The sequence below is a fragment of the Uloborus diversus genome, chromosome 4 (genome assembly GCF_026930045.1).
Source record: "Uloborus diversus isolate 005 chromosome 4, Udiv.v.3.1, whole genome shotgun sequence".
Taxonomy (NCBI): domain Eukaryota; kingdom Metazoa; phylum Arthropoda; class Arachnida; order Araneae; family Uloboridae; genus Uloborus; species Uloborus diversus.
In genome coordinates this window covers 42,933,636-42,961,291 of record NC_072734.1, presented here as the reverse complement: position 1 = coordinate 42,961,291, position 27,656 = coordinate 42,933,636, and the positions used below count along the sequence as shown (strand labels likewise).

At 34.5% G+C, this 27,656-nt stretch overlaps 1 protein-coding gene across 1 annotated transcript in view; it reads right to left on the bottom strand.

Annotated features, from left to right (window-relative positions):
* Positions 1-1,144: 1,144 nt before the first annotated feature.
* The window catches only part of LOC129220078 (transmembrane protein 151B-like), a 344,381-nt gene continuing 317,869 nt past the window's right edge, over positions 1,145-27,656 (bottom strand). Inside the window, exons 2-5 of the mRNA XM_054854417.1 lie at positions 18,460-18,753; positions 13,174-13,404; positions 10,425-10,648; positions 1,145-1,883 (exon numbers count right to left, since the gene is read on the bottom strand). Coding sequence (XP_054710392.1) covers positions 1,145-1,883; positions 10,425-10,648; positions 13,174-13,404; positions 18,460-18,753 — 1,488 coding nt within the window. The remainder of the gene's footprint in view (positions 1,884-10,424; positions 10,649-13,173; positions 13,405-18,459; positions 18,754-27,656) is intronic.

Below are 27,656 nucleotides of genomic sequence, written 5' to 3'. Positions count from 1 at the left end.
GGTGGTTATAAAATAACGTGAGGTGTTCAGAGCCCTCTAGCGAGTGAAGTAGTGGACGACACATTGCCAAATTTCATGGGCTTACACAGTAGACCATGTGATTTTGATTCATGAAATAAAACACATAGTACCAAAAATCGCCACCAGGGGAAATTTTGACGTTGAAAAGGTAACTATTGAAGGATAAAATGCTAATTGATAAAATATGCATCAATTTTATTCACAAAATATGAATTTTACTACAAGTGAGGTTCAATATGATCAACATCGAGATTTACCAGGTACTGCATACAATGCACAATATTTTCCACATCTCTGGAGGGGGGGGGATTAATTTAACTTACCTGTAACATTTTTCTAGTTTTGAAAGTTAAGATACCGGGAATATGTCGCAGATACACAACGCCGTTATGAAATTCCCATGGTTAAAAATCACAAGGTGAAAGATTGGGCAACCACGGTCTCCATACCGTAGGAAATGCATGAGTAATGAAACTGCTATCAAAGAAATGTTGCCGCCATACACTCAGTACCTAAAGTTCAACATGGGGGTGGTGCACCATCTTACAAGAATACTATTCAGAAAGAAATCCTTGCTGCAGCGCCGAAATTTCTTCCTGACGACTTTTGGTAAACTTATTCTCTTGTTACAAATTGAAATTTCTTGTTGGTTTTATTGAACCTCATCTGTAAGCAACATTTATTTGTAGGAAAAATCTGGATGTGTGCTTTTAATTAGCATTTTTTGGCATTTAATTCTTCAGAGTTTGCAAGTAATACACTTTTGCAGCGCCAAAATTCCCCCTGGTTTTGACTTTTGGTACTATTTTTTATTGTAGAAATCAAAATCCCATGGTCTGCTATGTACGGCCATGAAATTTGGCGATGTTTCGTCCAATACTTCACTTGCTAAAGGGCTCTGAACACCTCACGTTATTTTATAACCACCCTGTATATATTTTTGAATAGATTTTAATATAATATTTTGTTCAAGAGAAAAATATTTGAAAGCTGAATCGTTATTCTTGTATGCAATTTGGGAAATGTGCTCGTAAGAGATGTTTTGTAAATTAAAAAATATTTTTACACATGCAAAATACAAATTCCATCATTCAATTTCTACACTTTCGGAATACTTTAGGGGTCATAACCTCGTCTGCACAGTTTCAGGTTCATTTTCTTCGATGTCTTCGCCTAGAGGAATTCTGTCCCTTTGATGACCTTGATGCAGACCTGGAACAAAAACCAGAGGCAACCTCCTCTGAATGTCTCTATCAGTCACCGATCGTCTGAGGGGAAGGAAGAGGGGTCGACAGTGACGTAAGGCATCATCGTATGAGGGGGGCTGGAGCACTTCCTGAGGAGTAGAGTTGTCGTCCGTCCTGCCATCATCAGCAGGAGGACCGTTTTCCGTGCTTACATCTTCCAAAGGTGACACATAGTAAACAACTCGGCCGTTTTGCAGAGAAGATCTACTGATGGACACGGGAATACCGGTGGAAAACCGCCTCGATGACGACCGATTAACCGGTTGGTTTGCCATATCCGATGAATTTCGGTTTGTGTCATCAACCTGGTTTGAGTTCCGGCTCCGGTTTTGCTCTAGGAATGAACTGGAGGATCTCAAAAGTAAAGATTCGGAGTAACTAGGAGCTATAGTGTTGTTGTTAACAATTTGCCTTTCGAATTCCGAACTGTCAATGGTTGTCCCTCGGGACATGTGTCCAATCATCTGTGCTTCACTTGATGGCGTGAGGTAGTTAACGCCAAAAAGTTTGTTTACTTGGTAATGAACATACGCCGTCTTGTACTGGATGAGCACTCTCAAGGGCCATGACAAAAGAAATAAACTGAACACCCAAAATATTGTATGAGAAACATACCTGAAAGAAAACATGCATTAAACTTCATTATTAGTACAGCAACAGCAGTCACCCTTAACGTAAAATGAGGTTTAAAAGGAAATAAACACGTAAAAAAGATCAATGATGAACATTTCTTTCAATTTCTAATGCAGGAAAAAGTAAAGTTGATGAGAACAAATTTTTAAAGATATTAAATAAAAAAAACAATCATTTAAAGCTATAATTATACTCATAGATATAATACTTCGTAACTGGAAAAAAGAATTAAAAATAATGAAAATAATTAATGTTTTTATCAGGACGTATTTTGTCAAGTAAACTCCCCAAGGTGCGAAGTGAAGGATTTATGCAAATAAACACCCGTGATATTTCTTACTAGAAGTACAGTGACCTTCACATACCAAGAAATACAACGGGAGTCATTTTGACTCTCTTAGAAGAAATCTGCATAGTTCCCTACATAAAATCATAATGTCATATATTTGTAAAAATTGGATAAAAATATACATATTTACAACAAGTACAGTTTATTTAATGCAAACAGAGATTTTAGGGAACAAAATGAAGTATTTAAACAAGTTTAAAATACTTCTTGAATAACCTGCGTTTTTTTCAAATGCATTAAGTTACATTTCAGAAACTTGTGGTTTAATGCTCTCTTTTATGTGCAAAACCATTATGAATGCTTCAAGTTCTTTTAATAATTTGTCCCAAGAGACATTTTTGAGTTTCTGCTCTGATTCAGCATTAGTAAATGTATTTGCAGTTCTTTTGTTTCTCCACAGGGTCAAAATGACACCTGCTCACACTTTTAGGAAAACCCTTTAGTTTGGGTTTTAAAAAAATATAATTTTTTTGAGAACTTTCAATTTTTACACATAACGTTGATATAGGAAAAGTCAAGGAAGGATTAAGCTTTTTATGAAAATACGAAGGAGCAATTAGCAAAAACCGTTTGCTTGAAATTTAAATGATACCTTCCGTAATTCTAGAGGTAATTTTAATATGTGAGGCACAGTTGTTTTTCAAATGATATGGGAAAAGTCAAGGAAGGATTAAGATTTTTATGAAAATACTGAGGAGCAATAAGCAAAATCCGTTTGCTTGGAGTTTAAATGACACCTTCCGTAATTATAGAGGTAATTAATATGTGAGGCACAGTTGTTTTTCAAGAGCCTGATATTGGCAAAACATGCTACTCAAAAGAATCATTAAACATACACTTTGTGCAGATGAAGAAGATAAAATACAAGACGGAACATGAAACAATGCCTTAACTTTTAATCTTATGGTACTAAAAGAAATAGTACTCAACCGATATTCTATATGTCTGAAAATTTCCCCCTTTAGATTTTTTTAATTGGGAAAATATTTAAGACAAACCCATTTGCAGAGGAACGAAGACCTGACCCCTACATCAACACGTTTTAGTATTTTTTGTGTGTATAGTAGGGTGCTTCGAAAAAAACGATTTTTTTTTTTGTTTCGGAATCGCGTTACCTCTCAAAAGTTGTAGCTTGGTGTCCTCAATTCGGGGAAAAATATCTAAGTTGATTACTTCAGCTCCGAATAGAATTTTTCAAAAAAACAATAAAGTCAGTTTATTTATATATTGTTATAAGGCAACAGCTATAAATTGTCAGTATATGGCGTAGTTCAAACCTAAAAAATATTTATAGCTTTTACATAAGATTGTTCGTTTGCGCCTACTCCTTAAATTGGGCTAAAATCTCCTGAAATTTGAAGCCCAATTTAAGGCGTATGCTCAAACTAAAGATCTTATGCAAAAGCTATAAAATATTTTCTAGGTCATATACTGACTATTTAGGGCGACTGCGTTAAGAAAAAATACCAAAAAAAAAAAAAACGATTTTATTATTTTCTGAAAATTTTAATTTACAACATATTTTTTCAAGCTTTCAGCCAAATGCGCGAACTGAAGGTGGAATTTTAGAATTTTTTTTTTATTTATCCCCAATTGAGGATGCCAAACTACAACTTTTGACAGCCAACGCGATTCCGAAAGAAAAAAAAATCTTTTTTTTTTCGAAGCACCCTAATGTATAATACACTGATTATTTTTTTTCTGCTATAAAATCGTTTTATGTATTTATTTATTTTTTCAGAGCAACTTTTTTTTTTCTCAACTTTCATATGATGTTCTTAGGTAAGCACTGGATTTTATGCGATTTACCGATAAAATCCAGACCGATGCTTAGTACGTTTAACCTAACTTATTCTACATTTTATTCATTTATACATTAATTTTAAAATATGATTCCAACAAATTCATGAGTTCTTATTTATGTGCATCTTGAATCAAAAGAAAAAATATTAATAGTCTTTTTTATTTACCATAGCTTCTACTCGGTTCAGTCACAGAGGGTTAACGTTATCGATTTCGTTCCAGTTTATCGACTATGAATTTGCTTTTGTCCCCCAAGAAAGTCGAGTTACCCCACTCCATATCGCTTTCATAAATCTTTTATACATTAAGCAGCCTGACATTTGGCCCCATCTGTGCAGTAACGGAGTCACTTAAGATTGGGAGAGGGGATGTCGAATGATATCGAAATGCAAAATGAATGACGTTTTAGTGAGGTATTATTTTGTAATATGATTTTTTTTTCGTAACGGTTAGAAGCAACTGAAAAGAAATTATAAGAAAAATCCTGACAATAAAAGTGCCTTTTTCATATAAATTTAATATAAGTTAACATAAATCAAGTCGTTTTTTTTAAAATAATATAGTCACTTTTGCAACTGTTATAAACATCTACAAAAGAGTAAAATAGGGTCTGGTGGAGTAAAGTGGTCATAAAATACAGGTTTTTCAATTTAGGCAAATAATAATACAGGAATTTCCTTTAAAAAAAATGAGCTCCTTTTAGAGCTCTTCTGGTCAAAGAATTTCTGGAAGGGGAGGATATTCACTGGAGGGTTTAGCCAAGAAGATCTCTATACTCCAATCCTATAGAGCATGTCTGGGACGCTCTCGGGAGAGCAATAGCAACTCACAACACCTCTCCGGGGACTATTCATAGTCCGAGAACAGCTAAGGAACGAATGGAAACAATTGCCGCAAGGTCCCATAAACTACTTCATTTCAAGTATGGAGTCACACTGCAAGGTCTATAGGTTTGTTAGAGGGGGCCATACCCCCATAAACCCATTTTGTTGTTCAATTTTGCAACCGCTGTTTCATACCATCTAACTCTAACGAGTGTTATTTATGATCATTCGTGTGTATTTTAAATCTTGGACGGTTATTTGTTTTGCATTGTTTCAATGTATGTACATACTAAATTTCAATTAAATCGGCCCAGTAGTTCTGTAGATAGTTGACCATATCAGAAAATTCTCTTAATTTCTTACACCAGTGTATTTTCAAGTTATGCTTCTTGATGAGAAGTAAAATTCTTTAATTTAGTTTAAAGAGAAAATGTCTTTTATCTTTCAAATCTAACAAAGAACTCAAATGAAAATTCAAACGAAATCCTAAGCTTATTGGTAGTAAGATTTAAAAGTTTATGGAAAAATGTTTTGAAAAGGGAATGTATTTTGTTTCCCATAGATTTAAGAGTATATTATAACGAAAATGTTTTGTTCCTTAAGGTGGTCTGGAACGAGAAGTGCAAGCGTATTTTTCTAAAGACGTAAAGGACGTAAACACATAGGAGTAAAGAGTCATAAGCTGCAATTTGAGGAGTATGATACGATAAGCTTTTAAGAGACATTAAGAAAATCAGTTTCGAAAGATTACGAACAATGACTCCTCTACAGCATTTTTGCAACAGAATTCACCTTAACTTAGTTTCTGTGAGGAAATAACAATGAAGGAGAGTTTTAAAAATTGAAAACTGATGACATTGACATCTGAGGTGTTTAGTCACAAAATCAGTTCACCCTAAGAAGATTTTTTTGTAATTTGATATCCCCTGTGGTGGATGACCACTACACAGCAATTTGAAACGCATCCAAGTCAATCAGGTTACTGCTGCAAAAAATTTAAAAAAAGAAAAAAGGTTTTCTGTATAAAATAGTTCTACTCGTTAATATTTTTCCATCCGTCCAGTAAAATTTTAAAAAGTAGAGTTAGTTGCTTTTCGTTCCAAAAATCTCATTTGACATTTAATGGAAAAAGTAATAAATGAAACATTTTATTTTGAATTAGCACAAAATCAAAATTTTAAATGGTATTATTTCCAAATTAAAAACTAGTCAACACTCATCTCAAGCAGCTCAGTATGCTGTGGAAACATTTTAGAAGCAGTGGCTTGGAGAATAGAATCACAGATATATATATATATATATATATATATATATATATATATATATATATATATATATATATATATATGAAAATTGTTTGTTTCTGTAAATGACGTTAGTAAAGTTATATCTTTCTTGAACATCTTCAGTACATTTGACGGTCAGGAAAACTGAAATTAGCTGATGTGTGCATCACATGACTGCTTTTTACTCCAATTTAATGTCATTTCTCCATTACTATAAATTTTAATGTGATTCAATAGTTTACTCTCTAAATATCATCAACAGTGGCCAAATTGAAATTAGATTTTTAAAAAAATCGCCAAATTTGTATCGCCAAGACTGGCGATATATATCCAAGTGTCCGCCAAATTATAGCACCACTTGAGTTTACATCAAAATTAACAATGATTTCCCCCCAAAAAGGGCAAAAGACCCCTTTAGAAACACCCAAATGCAACCAAAAAGAGAGATGCACAACTAGACCCCACTAGGAGTCCAGGGGCGGATCTAGAGGGGGGCCATGGGGGCCATGGCCCCTCCCAAAGCCTTGTGATTGTAGGAATTTTTTTAAGGAAAAAAAGAGAAAAAAATATTATGAGAAGATAACAAAATTTAACACGCGTATTTTACTGAAAAAGAAGTATAGGCCTTAATTGGGAGATAAATTATATCCCTATCCTCAAAACAAAACTTTAATTTCAAAAATTGTTCGCCATCTTTTACATCATTTCTTGATTCCATCTACAGACACTTGCACGATCTCTAAATGCTGCGGTTCTCAGAGTATACCTATTGTTCACAAAACCAAAGAGAGCCTAAATTTTCGTTTTTATGGCTTTAATTTCGAAACTAGGGGGATAACCCCCTTTTCCAATGCCCTTTCACAAATGCCTTGATATGTAGCAAAAAATTGCATTTTAAGTCTTTTATTTGGAACTAGTGGTACCCGCACGGCTTTGCTCGTAATAGTAAATTAAAAGTTCTTTTGGTTCGCCTGTATATTTACAAATAATGTATGGTGAATTTTCTTGCCAATTGGCTTGTTCCCATGTTACGGTTCAACATTATGATAATTTCGTAATTTACTCGTCCATCTTATGATAATTTCGTTCTTAAAATTGGAATAGAAAAAGAACTATATCGAATTTTCGAAAAATCGCTTCAAGATGCACACCCCCATGCTACAAACTAATTCTGTGTCAAATTTCATGAAAATTAACCGAACGGTCTAGGCGCTATGCGCGTCACAGGGATCCTGACAGACAGAGAGACTTTCAGCTTCATTTTTAAATAAATTTAAATGTAAAAGTTTTAGGCTTTTTTATTATCTACAACTTTTACATTTAACTTTTTTTGATAAAACCAATAGTTTTGCCGTAAATGAAAAAAAAACTTTTTTCACCCCTAAAATCCACCCTCTTCACCCTTACCCAACGAATTCACTTAAGCACGAATTTTTCCCTTTATTTATACACTAGTGGTACCCGCACGGCTTTGCCCGCAATAGAAAATTAAAATGTCTTTTGGTTAGCCTGTATATTTACAAATAATGTATGGTGAATTTTCTCGCCAATTGGCTTGTTCCCATGTTACGGTTCCACGTTGTGATAATTTCGAAATTTACTCGTCCATCTTATGATAATTTTGTTCTTAAAATTGGAATAGAAAAAGAACTACATCGAATTTTCGAAAAATCGCTTCGAGATGCACACCCCCATGCTACAAACTAATTCTGTGCCAAATTTCATGAAAATCCACCGAACGGTCTAGGCGCTACTCGCGTCACAGAGATCCGGACGGAGATCCTGACAGAGTTTCAGCTTTATGATTAGTAAAAGATAAAGATAAAGAAAAATGTCAACGGAAACTAGCTTATCCAGTCCTTATCACTTAACTTGCTTAAAAACAACTTAAATGAATTTTTTTGGGACTTCAATTACAAATGAGTTTTGATAGGACCCCCTCCCTTCTAGTTTATATCGTGATGATAGCTTTAAAAGGAGGTTTTTTAGAGGAGCTCACGAATCTTCCATCCCTTTCTAAAATATGTATAAATATAGTTAAAAATCGAGTTTTTAGAGCCTCAAAGGCAAAATATTTCCAGGAAGGAAGGATTCTAAGCACCTTCACACTTCCTTTAATGTAAGCAAACATTACCTAAAGGTGTATTTTTAGGCTGGACACCTGAAGAGCTAGGAGAGCACCCCTCCTCTTCTAACTTCTCAATGTATAATGACAGAATATTTTGGTTTTTAAGCTTTATTTTCAAAAAGTATTTTGGGGTCAGCGCCCGAAACCTGACCCTTCTCCGTACATCATCAAAAATAGACAAAATGCGTTTTTAGCTTCCTAATTTGCAAAAATTACTCGGAAATTTAAATTTTGAAACATTTTCGAGGGAGATTCCTAAATCCACCCCCTCACCTAATGTCTCGCTACCCCGAAAATTGAGTTTTTAAAACTTCATTTTAATAAAATTTCTAGGAAGTTATCAGGGCCCAATTTCCCAATAGGCAGAGTAGGCAGTTGCCTAGGGTGGTAAACTTTTCAGGGGTGGCAAATTTGCTATTATAAAACACATTTTTTGAATTAAATTGTTATTCTTGAAAGTAAAATATTAGCATTCTTTCATTTTCCACAGAGAATTTTTTCTTGTAATTTCATAATGATTAGTTTCACACATCTTATGAAAGTCAAATGTTTTTCAATCATGGTATTTGCCGAATCGTCAGCAAAATTTGCCGAATAAAAATTTTTTTGGGTGATCACTGTGATCATTTCATCGGGGCGCCTCAGAATGTGAAACGCCATCATTTCTTCATAAGTTTGACAGTTTAAAACTGGGGAACACTTTTTTACGTTTTTTTTTTTTTTTGAGTCAAGGATATTTTGCTTCTTTTAGGGAAAGGGGGAGGGGGGGGGGCAGATTTCAAATTTGCCTAAGGGCGGCATGGAGCTAAATTCGACCCTGGGGAGTTAGTTCAAAAATTTCGGATGGCCCCTCCCAAAACAATCGGCTGGATCCGCCACTGTAGGAGTCTACGTACCAAATTTTAACTTTCTAGGATATACCGTTCTTGAGTTTTGCGACATACATACGCACATACGTACATACAGACATCACGAGAAAACTCGTTGTAATTAACTCGAGAATCGTCAAAATGAATATTTCGCTTGTCTATACGTTTTTAGGCACTTATCCATGGGTGGCCGAGTCGAAAAAAACCGCATCATTTATTCGGGGGTGAGTAAAATAGAAATTAAGATCGATTTTTGAGTAAAAATTTCTTCGCGAATACATTACTTCCTTTTTTGTAAAAGGAAGTAAAAAGGAGCCATATACTTCTTTACAAAAGTAATGTTCCGAGTAAAATGCAATAGAAGCGTGGAACAATGAGATTGGTTCAAGCTTTACATTAATTACACGCACTCTGTATCGTAAAAAAACGAAGGCATCGTAAATACAATGCAGTTAATAGCACTGAACTAAAATTAAGCATTTTATTGACTTAATTCGTCAAAACATCAAATAATTGTGATATAGTGGCAGTATCAAATTCTAACGAAAATCAGTGAGAGTAAATAACTTTTACTTTTTAACACCGTTTCCTGACACGTTAAAATAATTATTTCCTATTTTGTAAGAGCAGTTGTTTCATTATCCATTAAACCAGGCCTTCTATCAATTTTGTTAAGGCATCCGTGGCTTTTTTAAGTACTCTTAATACATAGTTAAAATCAAATAAACCAGCGACTCTCCCAACCTGTGGCAATTAAAAAAGCAGTAAAATAATTTTTTTGAGGGGTAAAGATAAGTTTAAGGTTTGAGTCACTGTTAGGTCTGAAAAGAATATTATTGAACATTTTTAAGAATATAAATCTAATTGTTAATCATTAGTGATCCATAAAAAAAATAGTGCATAGCAAAATTTTAGTTTCGAGGTAATAAATGCGGAGCTAGACTTAAGATGACAATTGGTTGAAACTACACCAAATATTAAACAAACTGTAAAAGCTAAGCAATATCCAGCGATCTCATTAACTGCGTCTAAATCTAATTTAAAAAAAAGCCATAAAAAACAGGTGTTTTCAGTCTAAATGATTTGAATTCTTTAAAAGTTATTTATTGTTCATTAAGAAAAATAACTAATTTGCTTTTCAGACTTAACTTTTTTTTAGTATATTTGCTGAAATATTACTCACTTTATGGGTAATTGCTTTAAAAAGGTTGGATACCACTAAAATAAACATATTTCTCTCTTAGACACTGAATTCATTACTTACCACGGCAGCCTGTGTGGCTCGGCGAAGGCGACCATGTGCTCTTGGAAGTTGACGCCCACCAGGTCCAGGCCCTCGCACATCTCCATGTAATCATCCAAGCGCTCATTCTCGTGGAAGAACCTTCTCCTTTGTTCATCGAACTCGTTGGCAGCTTCAAGATTGGCGAAAGCGAAGCCCTTGCTGAACCGGATTTTCGTGGTCGGGTGCTTCTCCAAGTCAAGGAGCTAATAGACAGAGACAGGTAAGGATCGATATTGTCAAAACAAGAAACATGAGAATGGGGGCGAGAGAAGAATCGGGGTTGTGGTGAGGGGAACTCATTATTCAGAGGGCTTTTTGAGAGAAAATGGTGTATATATATTCATGGTTTCTTTTCTGTAGTTAATGTTACACCATACAAAGATGTAATAACGCAAAGAACTTCGAAACATGAAGTAGAAATGCTTTCACTGTTCTATTAAACTACATTTTTTGCAAGAATTTTGAAAAAGAGTTAAAATGGTTTGTATTACATTTCCAGTTTCAAAAGCAACACCTAAAATATCAAAAAATCATTTTTATAGCAATATAATATCTTACACGTTGTGCAAGTTAATGTTTCACAGTAAAAGTATGTAATAACAGAAAGGATTTCAAAACAGGAGGTATAGAAATGTTTTTAAGTTTCTACTAAACTATATTTTCTGCATGCATTTTGAAAAAGAGTTTAAATGACTGGTATAAATTTACAGTTTAAAAAACAATACCTAAAAGATCAGAAAATCATTTTCATAGTAATCTAATATTTTACACAATGTGCATTTTAAACTTCAACATGATGTTTTGCTTTTCAATCCTCTAGTTTTTAATAACAAGAAAGACAAAGTGGAGCTAAATCGCAACTTTAAATTTTGAAGTGAAAGAAAAAGACATTTCGAGGTACAACAAGGGTAAAATTTAGTCTGCATAATTCCTTATACATTTGAGAGGCAGTATTGTGAGCCTAGAAGTACGGATGTACCTAATTAATTATTTGTTTTTTTTCCTTTACCTTTATAAAATGAAAGTTTCGCTTGATTATTCCCCATGAGTGGAGCTAAGTTGGACAATGCAATGAGTAGAATAAGTCCTGGCTCCATATAAATTCGACGTAAACAAAGACTAGTTCATAAAGGATTATCAAAAGCAGGGTAAAAAAGACCAGATGTCCTGTATCCAACGGTATTAGTATCGGCCAAGGAGACTTTGACAACCGGAGGAGGTAGGGTTTCAGACACATAGACAGGCAGATACGCTCACAAATTTTAGTAATATACATACGCACATTAGAGGCTTCCATAACGTTAAGGTTAAAAAGTTGTTTCTTTTAGCTTAGCCCCTTGGTACCAGGCAAGGGTTGCAAAAAAATGACACTTCAAATCTAAATGAGTGTATAACCACAAAAACCAATTGGTATGTGTCGCCAATCTTTCGATTACACTAATAAGTAAGCATAATGATAGTATATGTTAATTTTCGAACTTTCAATAATAAGTTAAACCGTTTGATTTTTGTGTTGGAGTTTTTCAATTGATTAGTGATTGACGCTATTAACTATATTTAAAGTTTCCTTGATTGTATTAACGTGATTCCTTACTTACCGAAAAATAGATTAGCAGAATTTAATTTATTCGTAAAGGTACCTTGTTGTTCCGACAAAAATATTATCTTCTCTTTATAGAGTGCCTACTAGTCGATGTTTAGATTACCGAGTGTCTAATAGATCGAAATACAGAATATTTATGTAAATTGTAATTTATCTACTTAGTTTGAGAAATCAAACAATTTTCTGTCCTTCAACGTAACACCGTAGTTAACGTACAGATTAGCTAGCTACGCTTTGGATTAACTGATTTCTGCACTTTATGGGCAATATGCAGTGATGGACTAAAACAAAAACAAAAAACCCTTGCGAAAAAGTACAAAAGTGCGCAAATTATGTTTTTCATGTGACTGTTTTTGCAACGATGGTATTGTTTCGATGAAGTACAGTTTTAGGACTATTTAAGATATTTTACTAGCATTACTAGATTATTTACTTCTATTTATTTCGAAAAAGGGTGAAAAATGCAATGTTCGGGAAAACGTAGCACAAAGTTTGTGCGCACGTTCTGTAGTCAGTAGGAGTTTTACATAACTGCAATCATTCTGCGTACAATTAGAAATATATTCACCAATGAGGAACATTTAAATGTTTAGTAGATCACCCACGATCTGAAAAGAGAGCTTTACAGTGATTCCTTATAGCAGATGTTTACTTTCGAATGTAATTCTTACTGATGTCGTGAAATCAAAGCCTATAAATGCTTTCCTGCAGTTTGTCTTGGTAACAGGCTTCTTGGTTGTAATTGTGTACCCATTGTGTCCAAATTGTGTGGACAGATTTCAATTGATTGAAATAAACAATTCAATGAATGCATCTGCATAAAACTTATGGAGAACATTATTAGATTCGGGTCTCACGAAATTGGTTGGAATAAATTCAGAAGCTGATTTATATATTATGCAAAACAATGGCAGAGCTTGCAGCTGGTGGAGGATTAACTAAACATTGAAGTATTTTCATGGGCGTCTACTGTGGTGAGTCATTAATTTTTTTCCGAATGTTCAGGGGGAATAGGATGAAAAAAGATGCTTAATGATCTCAAACTAACTTGTGTAAAATTTTATTACATTCTGATAAGTCATAGTAAGTCCAGACTGATTTAAATTTTGAAATTAAAATTTTCACCTTCTTGGAGATGTCCTTCACTCCACAGTTCGTGTACGCAAAACTCGCACCGGAACCGTGTGAGTTGACTCGCTCGTAGTAAACTTGCGTCGTCGTGTATGCATCTCCATTGCGGTATCTCGTCACGTGCCTCGTCCGGCGCACGTAGTGGTAGCAAACGGCTTTCCACCAGATGACCGGTTGGGTCTCCCGCATCTGCGTGATGTGCTCGTAGACAGTGGCAGAATCCACCTGTTCCGGACAAAAGAGTGCTTCTTGTGGTTAAAACAATTTATAGTTAAGTAACATACTGTAGTTCCATTATCTATTTCCTTTTATTTAGAACTCAGTCGATGAAAAAATTGCTACAAAAATGCGGAGGGTATGTATTTCGGAACATTCATAAGAACAGATTGAAGCCGAGAAAAATAATACTAAGCAAGATCATCCTGTCTTTAGAAAAATGGACGGGGTCCGTGTAATCCCTCCCGTAGTTAATAAATCGAAAAATAGTTAAACTAAAAATAATTGAGTTTTCCGACTTTTTATACAGCATTATTTGAGAGTTTATTTCATCATTTAGTCATTAGCCTTAAAACAGTGCAAATATTGAACCTTATGTCTAGAAAGGTGGGAAAGGCCACAGTGACCCGTTAAGTGTTTTTACAGAAAATTCTTCTTTTTCTTTTTCCTACTCGTTGTAGTGTGAAAAAACTACAACTCTTAACTCTAGTTTCACAATTACATTTCACCGAGTTTTACAGAACCGATTGAAATTCCGACTGCTATAAACATTACCGACAGCTCACCAGCCGAAATCGTTGTTGTTCCTCGACTGATCCCTTAACATTATGATATTTTCAGTTTTATTGAATATTAAGAGAAGGTGTATCTGGCATGAATACTAGGAATGCTAATTATTTAATTGTAGATAAATGTTTTGTCTTTTTCAGGACAAACTAATTGAACCAACAGCAGATAATAATCGCCCATTAATTATCATGAAAAGAGGAATGGGACTTTATTTTTCGTCATGAAACAGGAAACTTATCCTCCAAAAGGGATCCTTCACTCTGTACTAGTACACTTCTTGTAAGTCTGACGGTAGAAAAAATAATCGCCAATGAGTTATCATGACAAGAAGAAGATTTTCCTCATTGTCACACCACAGGTTATTGCAGAACTTATATCGTCCAAAAGAGAACCTTCACTTCCCTTTTGCAGATGTACCTTCATCTGTACTAGTACACTTCCTGTGAATAACAGATAGAGACAATTGTCGCCAATGAGTTATTATGGCAAGAGCAACGGGATTTTCTTCATCTTCACGTGAGAGGTCGTTGCGGGACTTACATCCTCCAAAAGTAACCTTTATTTCCTTTTTTCAGGGGCAACTTCTACTAGTACGCTTCTTATGGGTCTAAGAGCTAGGCAATCAATTACAAAGGCCGAGGTGAATTGGGTTTCCACCATTGTGATACAGCAGTTAACTGCTATATGACAAATTAAGGCTTAATTTCAAAGGATGAAACCTCTGAGCAAAGTAACATTTTAGAAACAAAATAGGTTTATCATAAGATGAACATTAGTATAAAAAAATAATAGTAATTATCTATGATTTGTTTCAGAAGCGAATTACAATCAAGGAATTTTTTAAAATTTATTTTAAATAAATCATTTCTCTTCTCTTTTGTTTTCTTATTCATTTGTATGAAAAATTTGCTTCCAAAGACAACACTTCAGAAAAATCCATCAATTTCCAATTGAAACTTTAATTATGAAACAATAAGCAAATAATTCATTCCAGAAAATATTACACAGTAGAAAATGTTGCCGAACATATTTTCATGACGTCTGTTTAAGGATTTTAAAGCGATAAAAATAGCTCTATATAGTAGTTTAAATAAAAAAAAGATAATTTTATTCATTAACTTACAAAGAGTTTCTCAGCATATTATTCTATACTTTTTAAAATAATTATTCAAAGGAAATTATCTTTGCTTTAGAAGTGTCATTTGCAGGCTCAAAGTTTTATTAAATTTAGTAGTGGCGCAAAAAAACCAAAAAGACAAATAAATGGTTAAATTTTCTTAACCACTCTTCTTTTCTTTTATGAAAAATCTTTGATTTTTGAGTGTTTAAAAATTTAACTTATCATAGTGTTTTAAATTTTAAAAGCTTAAATAATTCATCACTTAATTAAAACAAATTGTATTCCTAACCAACGATGTTCGTTTTTTTCCCAATGCATAAACATTTATCAAAGCAATTAAATATTTTATTCTTCAAAAGAAAAGCAATTAATAAAAGAGTTTTCTGTGAATATTTCAAGAGATTTTCGACGCATGAGTGTTCTTAAGATAACAATGTTTGACTGTATCAGTACTTCATTGTCAGCACATGTCATTAATTTCCTCTAAGAGGATGACGTATAATTGGCTTCCAATGAGGGTAAGTGATTTAATTTGCTAAAACAAATGAGGGAAGCTGCTTTAAGAAAAAAATTAGGATATTTGTGGATTAACCTTATCGAATATTTAGCGATCAATATAGTTATGGAACTGCTTAACACAATTTTCAGTTGACCCTTTCTTTTTAAAAACATTTATAACGTTCTAAGTAGTTTATGTTTCTTAGAATGAATCATCTTTCATTTTCAAGACAAAGTGAACCGAAAAAAAAATATATATTCAAAAAATGGACAGAGCAATCCAAAAAAGAAATAAACATTGCAAAGATAATATTACAACGTTAAAAAGCAAACATTTGCTTGAAACATTAAAAAAGTGTTTCGGGACTAGAGGGAGCTCCTCTTTCAAAGTAAATGAAGTGAAATCATGAATGAAAAGACATACCACAAAGGCAACGAAGCGGAACGGCAACAAATTTGAAAGTAAAAATAGCAGATTAACGGAACAAAGAGAGAAATTTCTAAAGCATTACATTACCAATAGGACTGCAAGGTTCAAGAGCTTTTTCACATGTACAAAATATACGCAGGAAAGAACTAGATTGGGGCAAAGGTAACGCCGATTAAGTTAAACCACAAAAAAGCAAATTTCAACAAATGTTATATTTCTTATTCTCGGTTTTGCTTCGCATTTGTTCGTTTTGTACTAAACTGATTTTCATTGTATGCAGTAAGCTACTATCCCTAAGCCAGGGCTAAAGCATAACTACATTCAATGTAACAACAGCTTTGATATGACACCCAGAGACTGCAGTTGTGTCCTTGTTATTGAATCTTCAGTCACGATTAGTCAAGAACAAAGCAAACTGAGGCGCTCCGTTTAGGAGGAGGCAGACCACATCTCGTCGAAGCTGAGAGGTACAACAACTGGTAGCAAAAGTAAATTTAGGACACCAGAGAGAGGCTGCAGCAATGGTGCGGTTCAACTCGTCAAATGAAGGTTATAAGCAGTAAGTTACCGTTATCGCCCTTAAGCGAGGATTAAGGCAGAACTTTTTTTTTTAACTTCAGTATACGTACACAAATTCGTGGACATGGAACAGCAAAAGAGCAATCCAACTATAGTATCTTAGAGTACCCAGAAATATCTAAAAATGTAAGAAATAAATAATATCTTTGGCATTAAATGAAAAGTCGGGAGGGAAAAACCTTTGTCAGCCCATTGCAACTAATAATGTGTTCGGGTGATGCTTACTGTTTGTTACATATCATGCACGCTTTTCTCCCGCCACGAACTAAATGTTCCAGTCTGCCCCCGATTACGACCTCCAGAGAGCCTTTGTTATATTGCATGTGATTTTCATTGCGGAAGGAATTCTGATGCAAAGTCATATGAGGCACATTTGACTGCCAACTCAGTCATCTGCGAGAGATAACAATACCCTAAACCATTCACGCAGAATATGCACCATAGCGTCCGCTGTGGGTACGCAGCACCGTTTTGTTGTAACCTCATGTCGTCTACGTCAATATCGTTCAGTTTTAGGCTAAAAGAAATCGGTTGTCATCGTTCTGTAGCGCTCAGTATTGATGGCTTCACTAAAGTCAATTTCATAGCTTTTTTTTTATCCGCCATGTACATAACCGTTCTATGTAAGAATGAAGGCTTTCATGGTTTGTGTCAATGATGTTGTAAGATTGCGGGCTGTTGTGCCGTGGTCTGAGTGTTGTTACCCCAAACGTTTTGATCGCATCTGCGGCGGCCATCTTTAGTGTAAACATGGTCGAAGCTTCCGGGGAAGCGACTTCCTAGCAACTGATGCAGATATCGATTTGTTGTCGGGCCATTCCACGAAAAACGGTAATTTTGTCCCGCACGTGACGCTTCATATATTTCATACAAAATAATAATTTAAAAGGATGATGAACAAAATGTTGTTGCCTTAGAAATCACAAACGCATGTGTAACTTCTTAAGCAAAAACTTTCTTCAAAAAATTATTGATTTTTTATGAAATATAGAAACCGTCACGTGCGGGACGAAATGACCATTTTCAATGGAATGGGCATATATATATATATTTTTTCAATGGTTTAAATAACTATTTCTAAACTAATGATATATATATATATATATATATATATATATATATATATATATATATATATATATATATATACTTACGTTGGAGTCATAGCTTTCAAAATCTACAATTTTTTCATCATTGCTGTATTAATGGAGCAAAAATATTAGCGTATTCATAAGCAAGTTGCCAGAGGCTGACACTTTGGATGTCCCGCACGTGAAACATGTAAATAATTTTTATTTTAAATAACAAAATTGTTTAATAAAAATATATCTTTGTGTCAAATGTAAAGATTAAAAAAATTGATTACCCCTGTTTTATTAAAATATTAAGAGATATGACGAAATGTTAATGAAATTTAAGCGTATTTTTTACCCGCACGTAACGGTGGAATGGCCCTGTCCATATTTATCGAAGTTTTGTTCGCATAAATGTTGACAACACTTCGATAACTGTATCAGTTGCTAGGAAGTCGCTTCCCCGGAAGCTTCGACCATATTAACACTGAAGATAGCTGCCAAAGCTGCGGTCGAAATGTTTTGGGGTAACAACACTCAGATCACGGGACAACAGCCCGGAATCTTACAACATTATTATCCTAGTCTCTGCCCTGCTGAAGCAGAACTACATAAAACATACCGTCAACCCAGTAACGACCTCAGGAGACTGCAATTTCGTCCTTGTCCAATTTCATGTGATTTTTGTTGCTGTGTAATGATGTGGACTGCCGAATTTGTTAGGATGGAATATCATGCAAAGCCACATGAGACACGTGTGACTTCCAACTCGTCCAGATGAAAAGTACTCTCACCTTGTAAGCGAGCTCCAGGCGCGTGGTGCAATGCCAGCACTCCACCAGGTAAACGAGGTAGAGCATGGCGGCGAAGGCGACGGGGATGAAGACGTAGCCTTCCTCGCAGGGGCTGGCGGTGCGGCGAGTGGTGATAGGGAAGTTGTGGAAGTTGACGACGAGGCGCGTGACGCGTGCGCACTGGCACCAGGCGAGCGCAGCCAGGCACCCCGAGATCAGCAGCGTCAGCACCAGGCACTTGACGTGGGCGTCGCGGCGCAGGCTGCGGCACAGGCTTTGCTGCTGGGGCCTTTGCTGAAACACAGGCACGAATTCAGGAGTCTGTCAAGTAGGAAATCACACGGCACACAAAGAAACAAACGGCTGCAAAGAGCAAACTTAAGAACATGACGATAGCTAGTACAAATGAGGCAGTGAGAAGCAAAAAGATGTTTATGGGCATTTTCAAGTTTTGAGTAAAACGCGTTTAAAGACAACATCCTAGGAAGGCTTTCATTGAAATGTTTTTCTAAATAATGCTGTATAGCAACAACTACCAGGGCTACTAGTACCATCTCTTGCCCCAAGACAGAGGAGAGGTTCACCTACCATATGTACTGGTTGTCCCCAATTTTTTAATTTTGCCACTTACATCTTTTTGCTTCTCACAGCCTCAAATGTAGTTGTTGTCGTATGCCAGCAAGGCTGGGAATTCGGGGTGCACTGCTTCACTTTTCAAATTGTACCGTAATTTGATGTGAAGTCCGACTTCTACAGTACGCACATTTCATAAGCACCTGTTTATAAGGTATTCAACCGTTCACAGCATAACAGCATATTCAGACAAAGAAAGGACAAGGACAGGAGAGAGAAAGTACGTCCATGTCCGAGCCGGTATTCGAACCCCCACCTTCCTGTCGCATTCAAACTTCTCTGATCACTAGACAAGGCAGGCGGCAGCTAGTACAAATAGCAGATGGAATTATCTTTTGGAGACAAGAGTTGGTGCGGGTAGAAATGGTAGGTACGGCGTAGAATCAAAGAGCATGTAACACAGCTTTGCCCCGACCCTTGAGACAGTTTATATAACGCTCAGGATTTGAAAATATTGCGTACGGATGTGAATACATGGGTATCCGTGGTTAGTTTTGATTCACTGGACTGACCTTTGTGATGGTAACCCAGTGTTTTGCCACTGAACCAAAAAGACTTCAAGACTCGGGAGCAAATTTGCGTTATGTGCTGTCTGAATGTACACCACGTAGGTACTGCTATACTGCCTTGGGCAGGTAAACGGTAGTATCTGCAGAAATTAGTTTTCGAAGTATTTGAAGAAACGTGTTTTGGATTGAATACTATTAATAGGGAAATGTTGGATTTAAAAGTTTTTTTTTAGCGCTTTCTTTCAATGATGGAAACCAAATAAGCAAGCATGCAGATTAAAGCTAATGTACCATAGATAGCGAAAATGTTTTTTTCAATAAAGTCTTTGCAGTTACTGCTCTTTACCGGCCCACGGCAGTATGCAACGTATTGGAAGCATCTTTTTAATGAAAAACTTATCAACAGTTTAAAGTGTGCACTCGTTTCATTCAAAAGTCCAGTTACACTGCCGCATACGATGAAGCCGGACCAGTGAGTAAACTTTCCCCAGCGAATGAACAGCTCGTAGTTTTTGTAAAATAATTAGGAGTTCGAGATTTTTTCCGAAATGAATGCAGTATTTTTTTCTATACATTTCCTGAAAGAAAACGATTGAAAAATGCTGCGTTTACCCGCAAGTTGGGGAGTTTCTTCACTACGTCTGTGTTTTTTTCTCTCTCCATTTTTATATAAAAAAATAAAATGCAGGAGCAGAAATGCAAAATTACTTCGATCTTTCTTTTAAATTACATGTATTAGTTTCAATAATTTTTTTTTTTTTCATGTGCAAATTACGACACTGTTTAAGTTTAAAAGATATTGAACTTTTGAAGTTGAAATTATGCTTCAAGAGTTCATTTAATGGTCTTTCTACCTTACCTGTCCCTTTTCTAGTACTTTATTACTAAAAATCAGTCAAGTTAAATGATTTTAGGTGCTTGATCTACTTTTACAGTCGTTTTTTGTGATTTTAAGTAACTTTCTAGCAATTTTATACAAAACTCGTGCGGTTTTCTCAAACTTTCAGTAATTATTCGAAAAAAAAACTAGTGATTGAATAGTAATAAATGAATTACACTCAGGAACATTGAAAATAGCGCCCCAAGAAGGAAGCATTGGATTGAAGTGAAATTTAATATACATAATAATACAAGTGAGAGAGACACTTGATCCAAAAATCCAGGCATTTGAACAAATACAGGCTAAAAAATAGGATAAATACAGTGCTACTTCAATAGCGCGTTGGATCCCCTTTTGCTGCAATACATGTCGCAGCACAAACCAGCATTGAGCTAATTAAACGTCTGACGTTGTCCTGAGGCAGATGGACCCCCAAATTTTTAACTGCCACATCGAAATCTTGCACAGAGAAGCACGGCGGCATCTAGCGTTTCAGGTGATCCCATAGATGCTCTATACGGGACACGTCGGGGGAGCAGCTGGCCATGGAAGCGTCTAAAAAGGACGTAAGAAGTCTTGAGCAACTCTTACTGTATGCAGGCGAGCATTATCTTGCTGAAAAATTGCCCCTGGGAGACCATTTAGGAACGGTCCTATATCTGGTTGCAGAATATTATTAACATAACGCTAGTCTGTTAAGGTTCCATGTACCTTAGCTAGAGTGGACCAGCTATCATAGGCTATGGCCCCCCAGACCATTATGCTCGCTGTTCGGGCAGTGTGTCGTGCGATAAAATGGGTTAAATGGTACAATTCTCCAGGGAGCTTCCACAACCATGTGCGGTTATTATCTGACCCTTAAACGAACCGAGATTCATCACTGAACACCACCTTTTGCCAATCAGTGACATCCCACATCGCCCTGGCTCCGCATCATTGTAGACGGAGTTGTCTATGCTTTGGTGTTAAAGGGAGAACGCGAAAAGGGCGCTTGGACTGCAGATTCACTGCTGCAAGACGTCTGGAAATTGTTTGAGGAACAATTTACCTCTAGGTCTGCTTGTATGGTGGAACAAGTCACTGTGGGATCCACGAGCGCTTGCTTTAAGGTCATATCACACGCAGCGAAATTCGTTCAACCTGACGATCAACTACGGTTCGACTCAACCGCGAGAGCGAATTCCGACCGGAAAATCCCCGTGTGCTATGCTTTCCGAGGTTGAACGTATTCCATTCAACTTTTCATCTTCTCGACAAAAAAGTTGGATCAACCTCAACTTTCAGCCAATCAGGAGGAAGCAATCCTCTGACCTGTGACGTCAAAATACAACATGGCCGCCTGTAACAACATCAACAACGCGTGCAAGGAATGGAATAAACTGCTAGAATAACTTCAGGTGAGTTATTATTACTATATTTTTGTTAAAAACAAATATAAAACGTAATATATTATAAACCTCCACCTTATTATTGTATTAAAAGGTCGATTTCTAGTTTAAAGTCGTCGTAAGAATTTCCTTGCCAAATTCGCCAATCTCGTAGTGTGTAATCTTGCCAAATCAATGAATGTTTATAAACAATCTGAAGCATGAGCAACGGTAATAGTCAATCCAGTAGAAATCACCCAGGCCATGTTGCTCGGCATTTTTGATTTTCTTAATTTTTTTATTAGTTAATTCTCACTACTAGGTGAGTTCAAAAGTGTTGAAAGAAAATTTTTTAGGCTCATACTTATTTTTAACCCGCCATTTTAAGTTTGTTTAGTTGCCGTTTTTTGGACCAAAAACAAGTTTTACGTAAATGCATCTAACTCGGTTAATTTTACAGCTATCAGGACAAAACAAAATCCTACATCACCAGAAGGATGCCCTAGATACGATTTGCTTGCAAAATATTATTTAAATGGTGAGAAAGGTGATGAAAAAAATTAACAATTACAAACTGAAAATTATCATTAAATACGAGTTTTAGTGCTACAAAATTAGTAAAAGGAGGAGAGTCTCAGCTCTAATTTTTTTCATTGTTTAGATATAATATAGGACTACTTGTTGTAGAAATTTTAAACTTGAGAACTTCGTCCTTTTTTTTTTGCAAACTTTTTCAAAAATGGAAAAAAATCGAATTTTGGTAAAGTTTAAAGTCAAATATCTCAAAAGAACTGAGTGAAAAATTATGAAACTGATACAGGTAACACCTCTGACATTAAAATATGATTACAGTTTGATGACTGAGACTGAACTGGTACTAGAGTTATAGGGCATTAAAGTTGGTCAAATATTGCATTTTCGCAAAGTTTAAAGCGAAATATTTCAAGAGGGACCGAGTGGAAAAAAATGAAATTAATACAGGTAGCATCTTTTTATGATATGAACCTGTGATTACAATTTGATGACTGAGATTCAACTGAGTTACAGTGTTACAGTCAGAGTTACAGTGCATCAAAGTTGATATATTGCATTGCACATACACAAAGTTAAAAATTAATTCATCGATAAGCTTCACTTTCCAAACTTTTAACAGCAACAAAAGTTCCTCTTCTTTAATAAATCAAATTCATGCAATAGAAATATGCACAAAAAATAAACAAATGAATAAATGAAATAAATGTTTAGCTCCCGTGTCCGAAACATTTAAGTATATACACATCATAGATTAATTGTTATTAATAATAACACAATTTTTGTACTACAGTTTATCATCTTTTGCTTAAGTTTTCTTCTGCATGTAAAATACCAAACACCCGGTTATCACATCCAGAGAATGGAGACAGATGTTATCGTTGAGATGACATCTGCCTCCAGCTCGGTTATTCGCTCTTCCGGACTGATGAGTTCTCATAAGAACGAAACTGCAGTCTCTGGATATGATAACCGGGCTGTCTGGTAGATTACATGTGGTTCTGACTTAGCTCTGGGTTAGGGGAGGTAACTTACTGCTGATAAGTTTTCTTCTGACTTGAAATATTTATTTGATTTTACTTGATGTTCCTAAGAACAGTAATCAGAGAAGAGACTTTTGGTTGAAATTGGTTGAATAGCTACTTATGCTTGAAACAAAACCTTTAAAAAAGCTTTTCAACTAATGTAATACATCTGCATTAATGCTTGTTCTTGAAAATGTAGCTTTTTTTTAACTAGAAGTTATTTCTTTATATCGCAGACACAGTGAGCTGTTATTGCAAATCATCTTTAGAATATTGCTTTTAATATTAATTTAGTACACACATTTGCCTCCCCTGCCCCTAGAAGTTGTAAACGCATACTGTATGCATATTTCAGCAAAATGAATAAATAAAATGAAAAATTGCATTTTGACATATTGAATTCAAATTATGCTTTTCGCAAAGACGAGCTGTGTTAGGACCCTACTCGTTGGGTTTCTTGCTTCTACTACTGGTTCTTGTTCCCGAAACCAACTTTATTTATATCCGACCCTCTCTATTTTACACAATCAACCTTTGCGAGCATGTTCCTCCTCCTGGGCGGTGGCGTAAACTCACATGATCCTGGGTCGGAAAATCAAAATATCCATCAACTGCATTCAAGTGAAGCAATTGGTTGATTGTTTAAAAACAGCACACATACCATGCCTATACTTTACGGTAATACACTGATTTCATAAAAGCTAGGGATACTTTGCTTGTCCTCCTCCCTGTATAATATTCATGTTATATATACTTGTCTAATTTGTTTTCATAATTTTAGATTGTGGGAGAAAGAATTTCATGTTATTGTGTACAGATGCAGTTATAGAGGTTGCAGTCAAAAACTGTTTGTACCAGGCCGAAGTTAATTATTGTTGAACTTTGAAATGTAATTGAAATTATATATTAATACATATGAGTGTATGTGTATGTAACTTATTGTAAATAAAGATTATGTATAAATTTTATGTGTCAGTTTCTCTAAAGAATTCAATACTAAGAAAAATGAACTATTTTTTTTCCCTTTCTTGGTATAGATTATAAAAGATAATGTTTTTTCAGTATGCTCTGTAAAAACATCTATGAAGCATTGTTCTTCTCAGAGAACAGAAATAAAACAACTCACAATTTCTAACTTAATTGAATGTACCTGCATGACTCAATTTAATCAATAGAACCATTTTAAGTCCAATGTTTCAAACTATGAAAAGTAGTACAAACCTGCCTAAATCAGTAGAAAAGTTAGTATTCTTACGTTCTATTTAACTTATAAACTATGCAATAAGTACTTTATACTCTTCACTATTTAAAAATTTAAGTTTTGATTTTTTTAAAGTAATAAATTTCATGTGCATGTGTTGGAAAGATAAAATAGAATGGGTCATGTACAGAGGTTTCATATAAAAACAGTAGCATGTATATATATAAAAGTAGAAAAATTTGTTTCACTTTTTGTGCATTGCTAAAAGGATTTCTATTTTAACAACTACACTTGGTCTACATTCAATAGCAAAATAATAATACTTAGACGAGGTTGAGTTTTTGACAAAAAAAAAAAAAAATGTGTTTGACATGACATTTGTTACACTGTAAAAGTAGTTATAGATATTAAAAACTCTTACATCTTGTTTTCAACGTAGTTTTGTTTTAAACTTTTTAATAACTTTATTTATTTGTAACAATTAGATACAATTAATTTTTCAATCAAAAAGTCTTTCTGGGAAAGGATTTTGAAATGTGTCTTTTCTTTTGAGTAAAAGTCAAACTAAGCTGATCAGCACTCAATAGTTAAGTATATTAATATCTAAATGTTTTGAATGGTGCTATTTACTTTTTTTATGTTCTTAATTTTTTCTCTAATATAAATATTCTCCGTTTATAGAGGAACTAATAGTTGCTTGATAAAACCAAAGACATAAGTGTCAAAAACTTAAATATCAACTGTAATAGCTTTTGTAGCGGTTATCTCTAAATTCAGGATGTCTCAGAAAAAGTATGATGGGAAAGTTTTAGACAAAACAATATACCCCTGTTCAGCATCAATAGAGAGGATATTCTCAGTTTTGAATTGATCCATTCCAAACTTAGAAATGGACAAGGTGTGCAAAAGGGTTTGAAATTAGTATTTTCACACTATATGCATTGAGGAGAAAAGATTTAGAGTGGAAATAAATGTAAATGTTGAATAAAGATGCAAATTTTATTAAAGTTCGCAAATTAAACTAGAAAAATGTATGCATTGCCTTTCACTTTCAGTTTTAAAAACTTTAAGGAATAAATAGTCATTATTATTGTTACTATTCAATATACTGCTATTTCCAAAACTTTTTATCCTATACTAATAGGTGCTCTTTTATTCATCTCTCTCATTCTACAGACACGCAGCTTGTTGAATCAACATTCAGTTTGTTATTTTTTTACTAAACATATATTTTTTTTTATCTAAAACAGTCGAAAAGTTTCCTTTAGTGTATGAAATCGAAGTATTTTAAACTGAGAATCATTTGTTGTAGTAATTTTATAGTAAATACAATTTTTTTTAGTCAGGTTTTTGGGCATATAAGTGTTTAAAAGTAATAACTTAGAAATGTCCATTTACTTGATCTATAATTGCTGTTATTAAATTTTTGTCACATATTTTAAAGTGGTAGACAAGTTTAATGGTTTAAAAATCACAATTTTTACATTAATAGACAAGTTCTTTATAAATATCGACTCTTACTCAGGTCCAGATCTGCATGCCCGCAGGTGGGGGGGGGGGGGAGAGGGCAACGACCCAAGAAAATGGAAAACTTTTTAAATAAACGAATACACTTAAACCTTCAACGTTGCAAACACATTTGGGACATTTCTGTAAGATATCAGGATAATTTTAAAAAAAATTTATTTTGGAAAATCAGCAAATGTGAAATAATACATAGAATACCTTAACATGAGCTACGAAAATGTCCGTTTCAAATAAAATTATTCAAAAACACCTTTAAATACATTATGAAAAGCAGCAAGACTAATCAAAATGTAAAAAAAGTAATAATTACATAAGAGTTACCTACATTTGCAAAAAAAAAAAAAAAAACCTTGCTATTGGATCCAGAAAGATGAATAAAACATATTCATCTTTCTGGATCTTTACATTTTTTAATGTAATTTTTTTTAATATAATCCATTGATTTTGTAATGAACTTATACGTAAAATGAGAAAAAGAAAAATCAGGAGTGAAGAATTTCATACTCCCTCAAAAGCAAAATACGTCAAAAAAAGAAAAAACCTTTGTATGAAAATTAAAATAGCGAGGTAAAACATAAATAAATAATAATATTGAATTTAAAAAAAAAGTGAAGAAAAGCTTCCTTGTTTTTATTCAATTCTTATCGGGGGAGGGGGGATCAAAATTTATAGATCCAGGCCTGCTTTTACTCATAGTTATTAAGTAAAAGGGCTGTTATCGCTGCATTGAGCTAGTAAAATCAAGATGTTTATAAATCAATTTTTTATAATTTTGAAAGATTGAAACTCTCAAAACTGTAATTTATTTACAGCTTTAAAATATATTGAGAAAAAAAACCCCATTAAATCCAAAAAACATTGCTCAGAGTACACTGTGCTAACTCGCCTAAAATGGTAGACAGAAGCCACGATTAGGATCAACCACGGAGTAGGAAGAAGGAGAGAAATGTCCTACGGGTTTGCTAGTGTAAAAGTGGCAACGATAGCTCACTTTTTCCAGAGCGCGCTGTCGGCGAACCGCTCCCGTCAATCGCAGCAGATAAATATAAATGATGCTAATTTTCTCATTTTTTTAGAGGCAGCTATTAAAGCAAAACCGAAACAAACTACTGGAAGTTGGCTGTAATAAGGGGACAATATAATGGACGATGTACTGCTTTCGTACACAGGAAGTTAGCGCAGTATTTTGATGGAAAAATTTATTTTAATTTTCATCACCAATTTGTCGAATTCGTCTGCTATTAATATTGCGCTGTGCGATGTTTTATTTATTACGAGTTGAAATTTTTCTATTCCTGTAAATAATTGACAAAATGAGAATGTAGTACAATTATTTACGTAAATACATTTTTTAAAATTAGTTGTAAATTTCGTGACATGTTCCGAGAACTAATTGAAGTGAAATAATTTTTTTGCTTTCACGACCTTTAAACAGATAAAAATAAAGGTTATTGTTCTATTTACTTAACTTCAAGCTGATATTGATTATAAAAATTTTATTCCTTATTCATTCAAAAAATTATA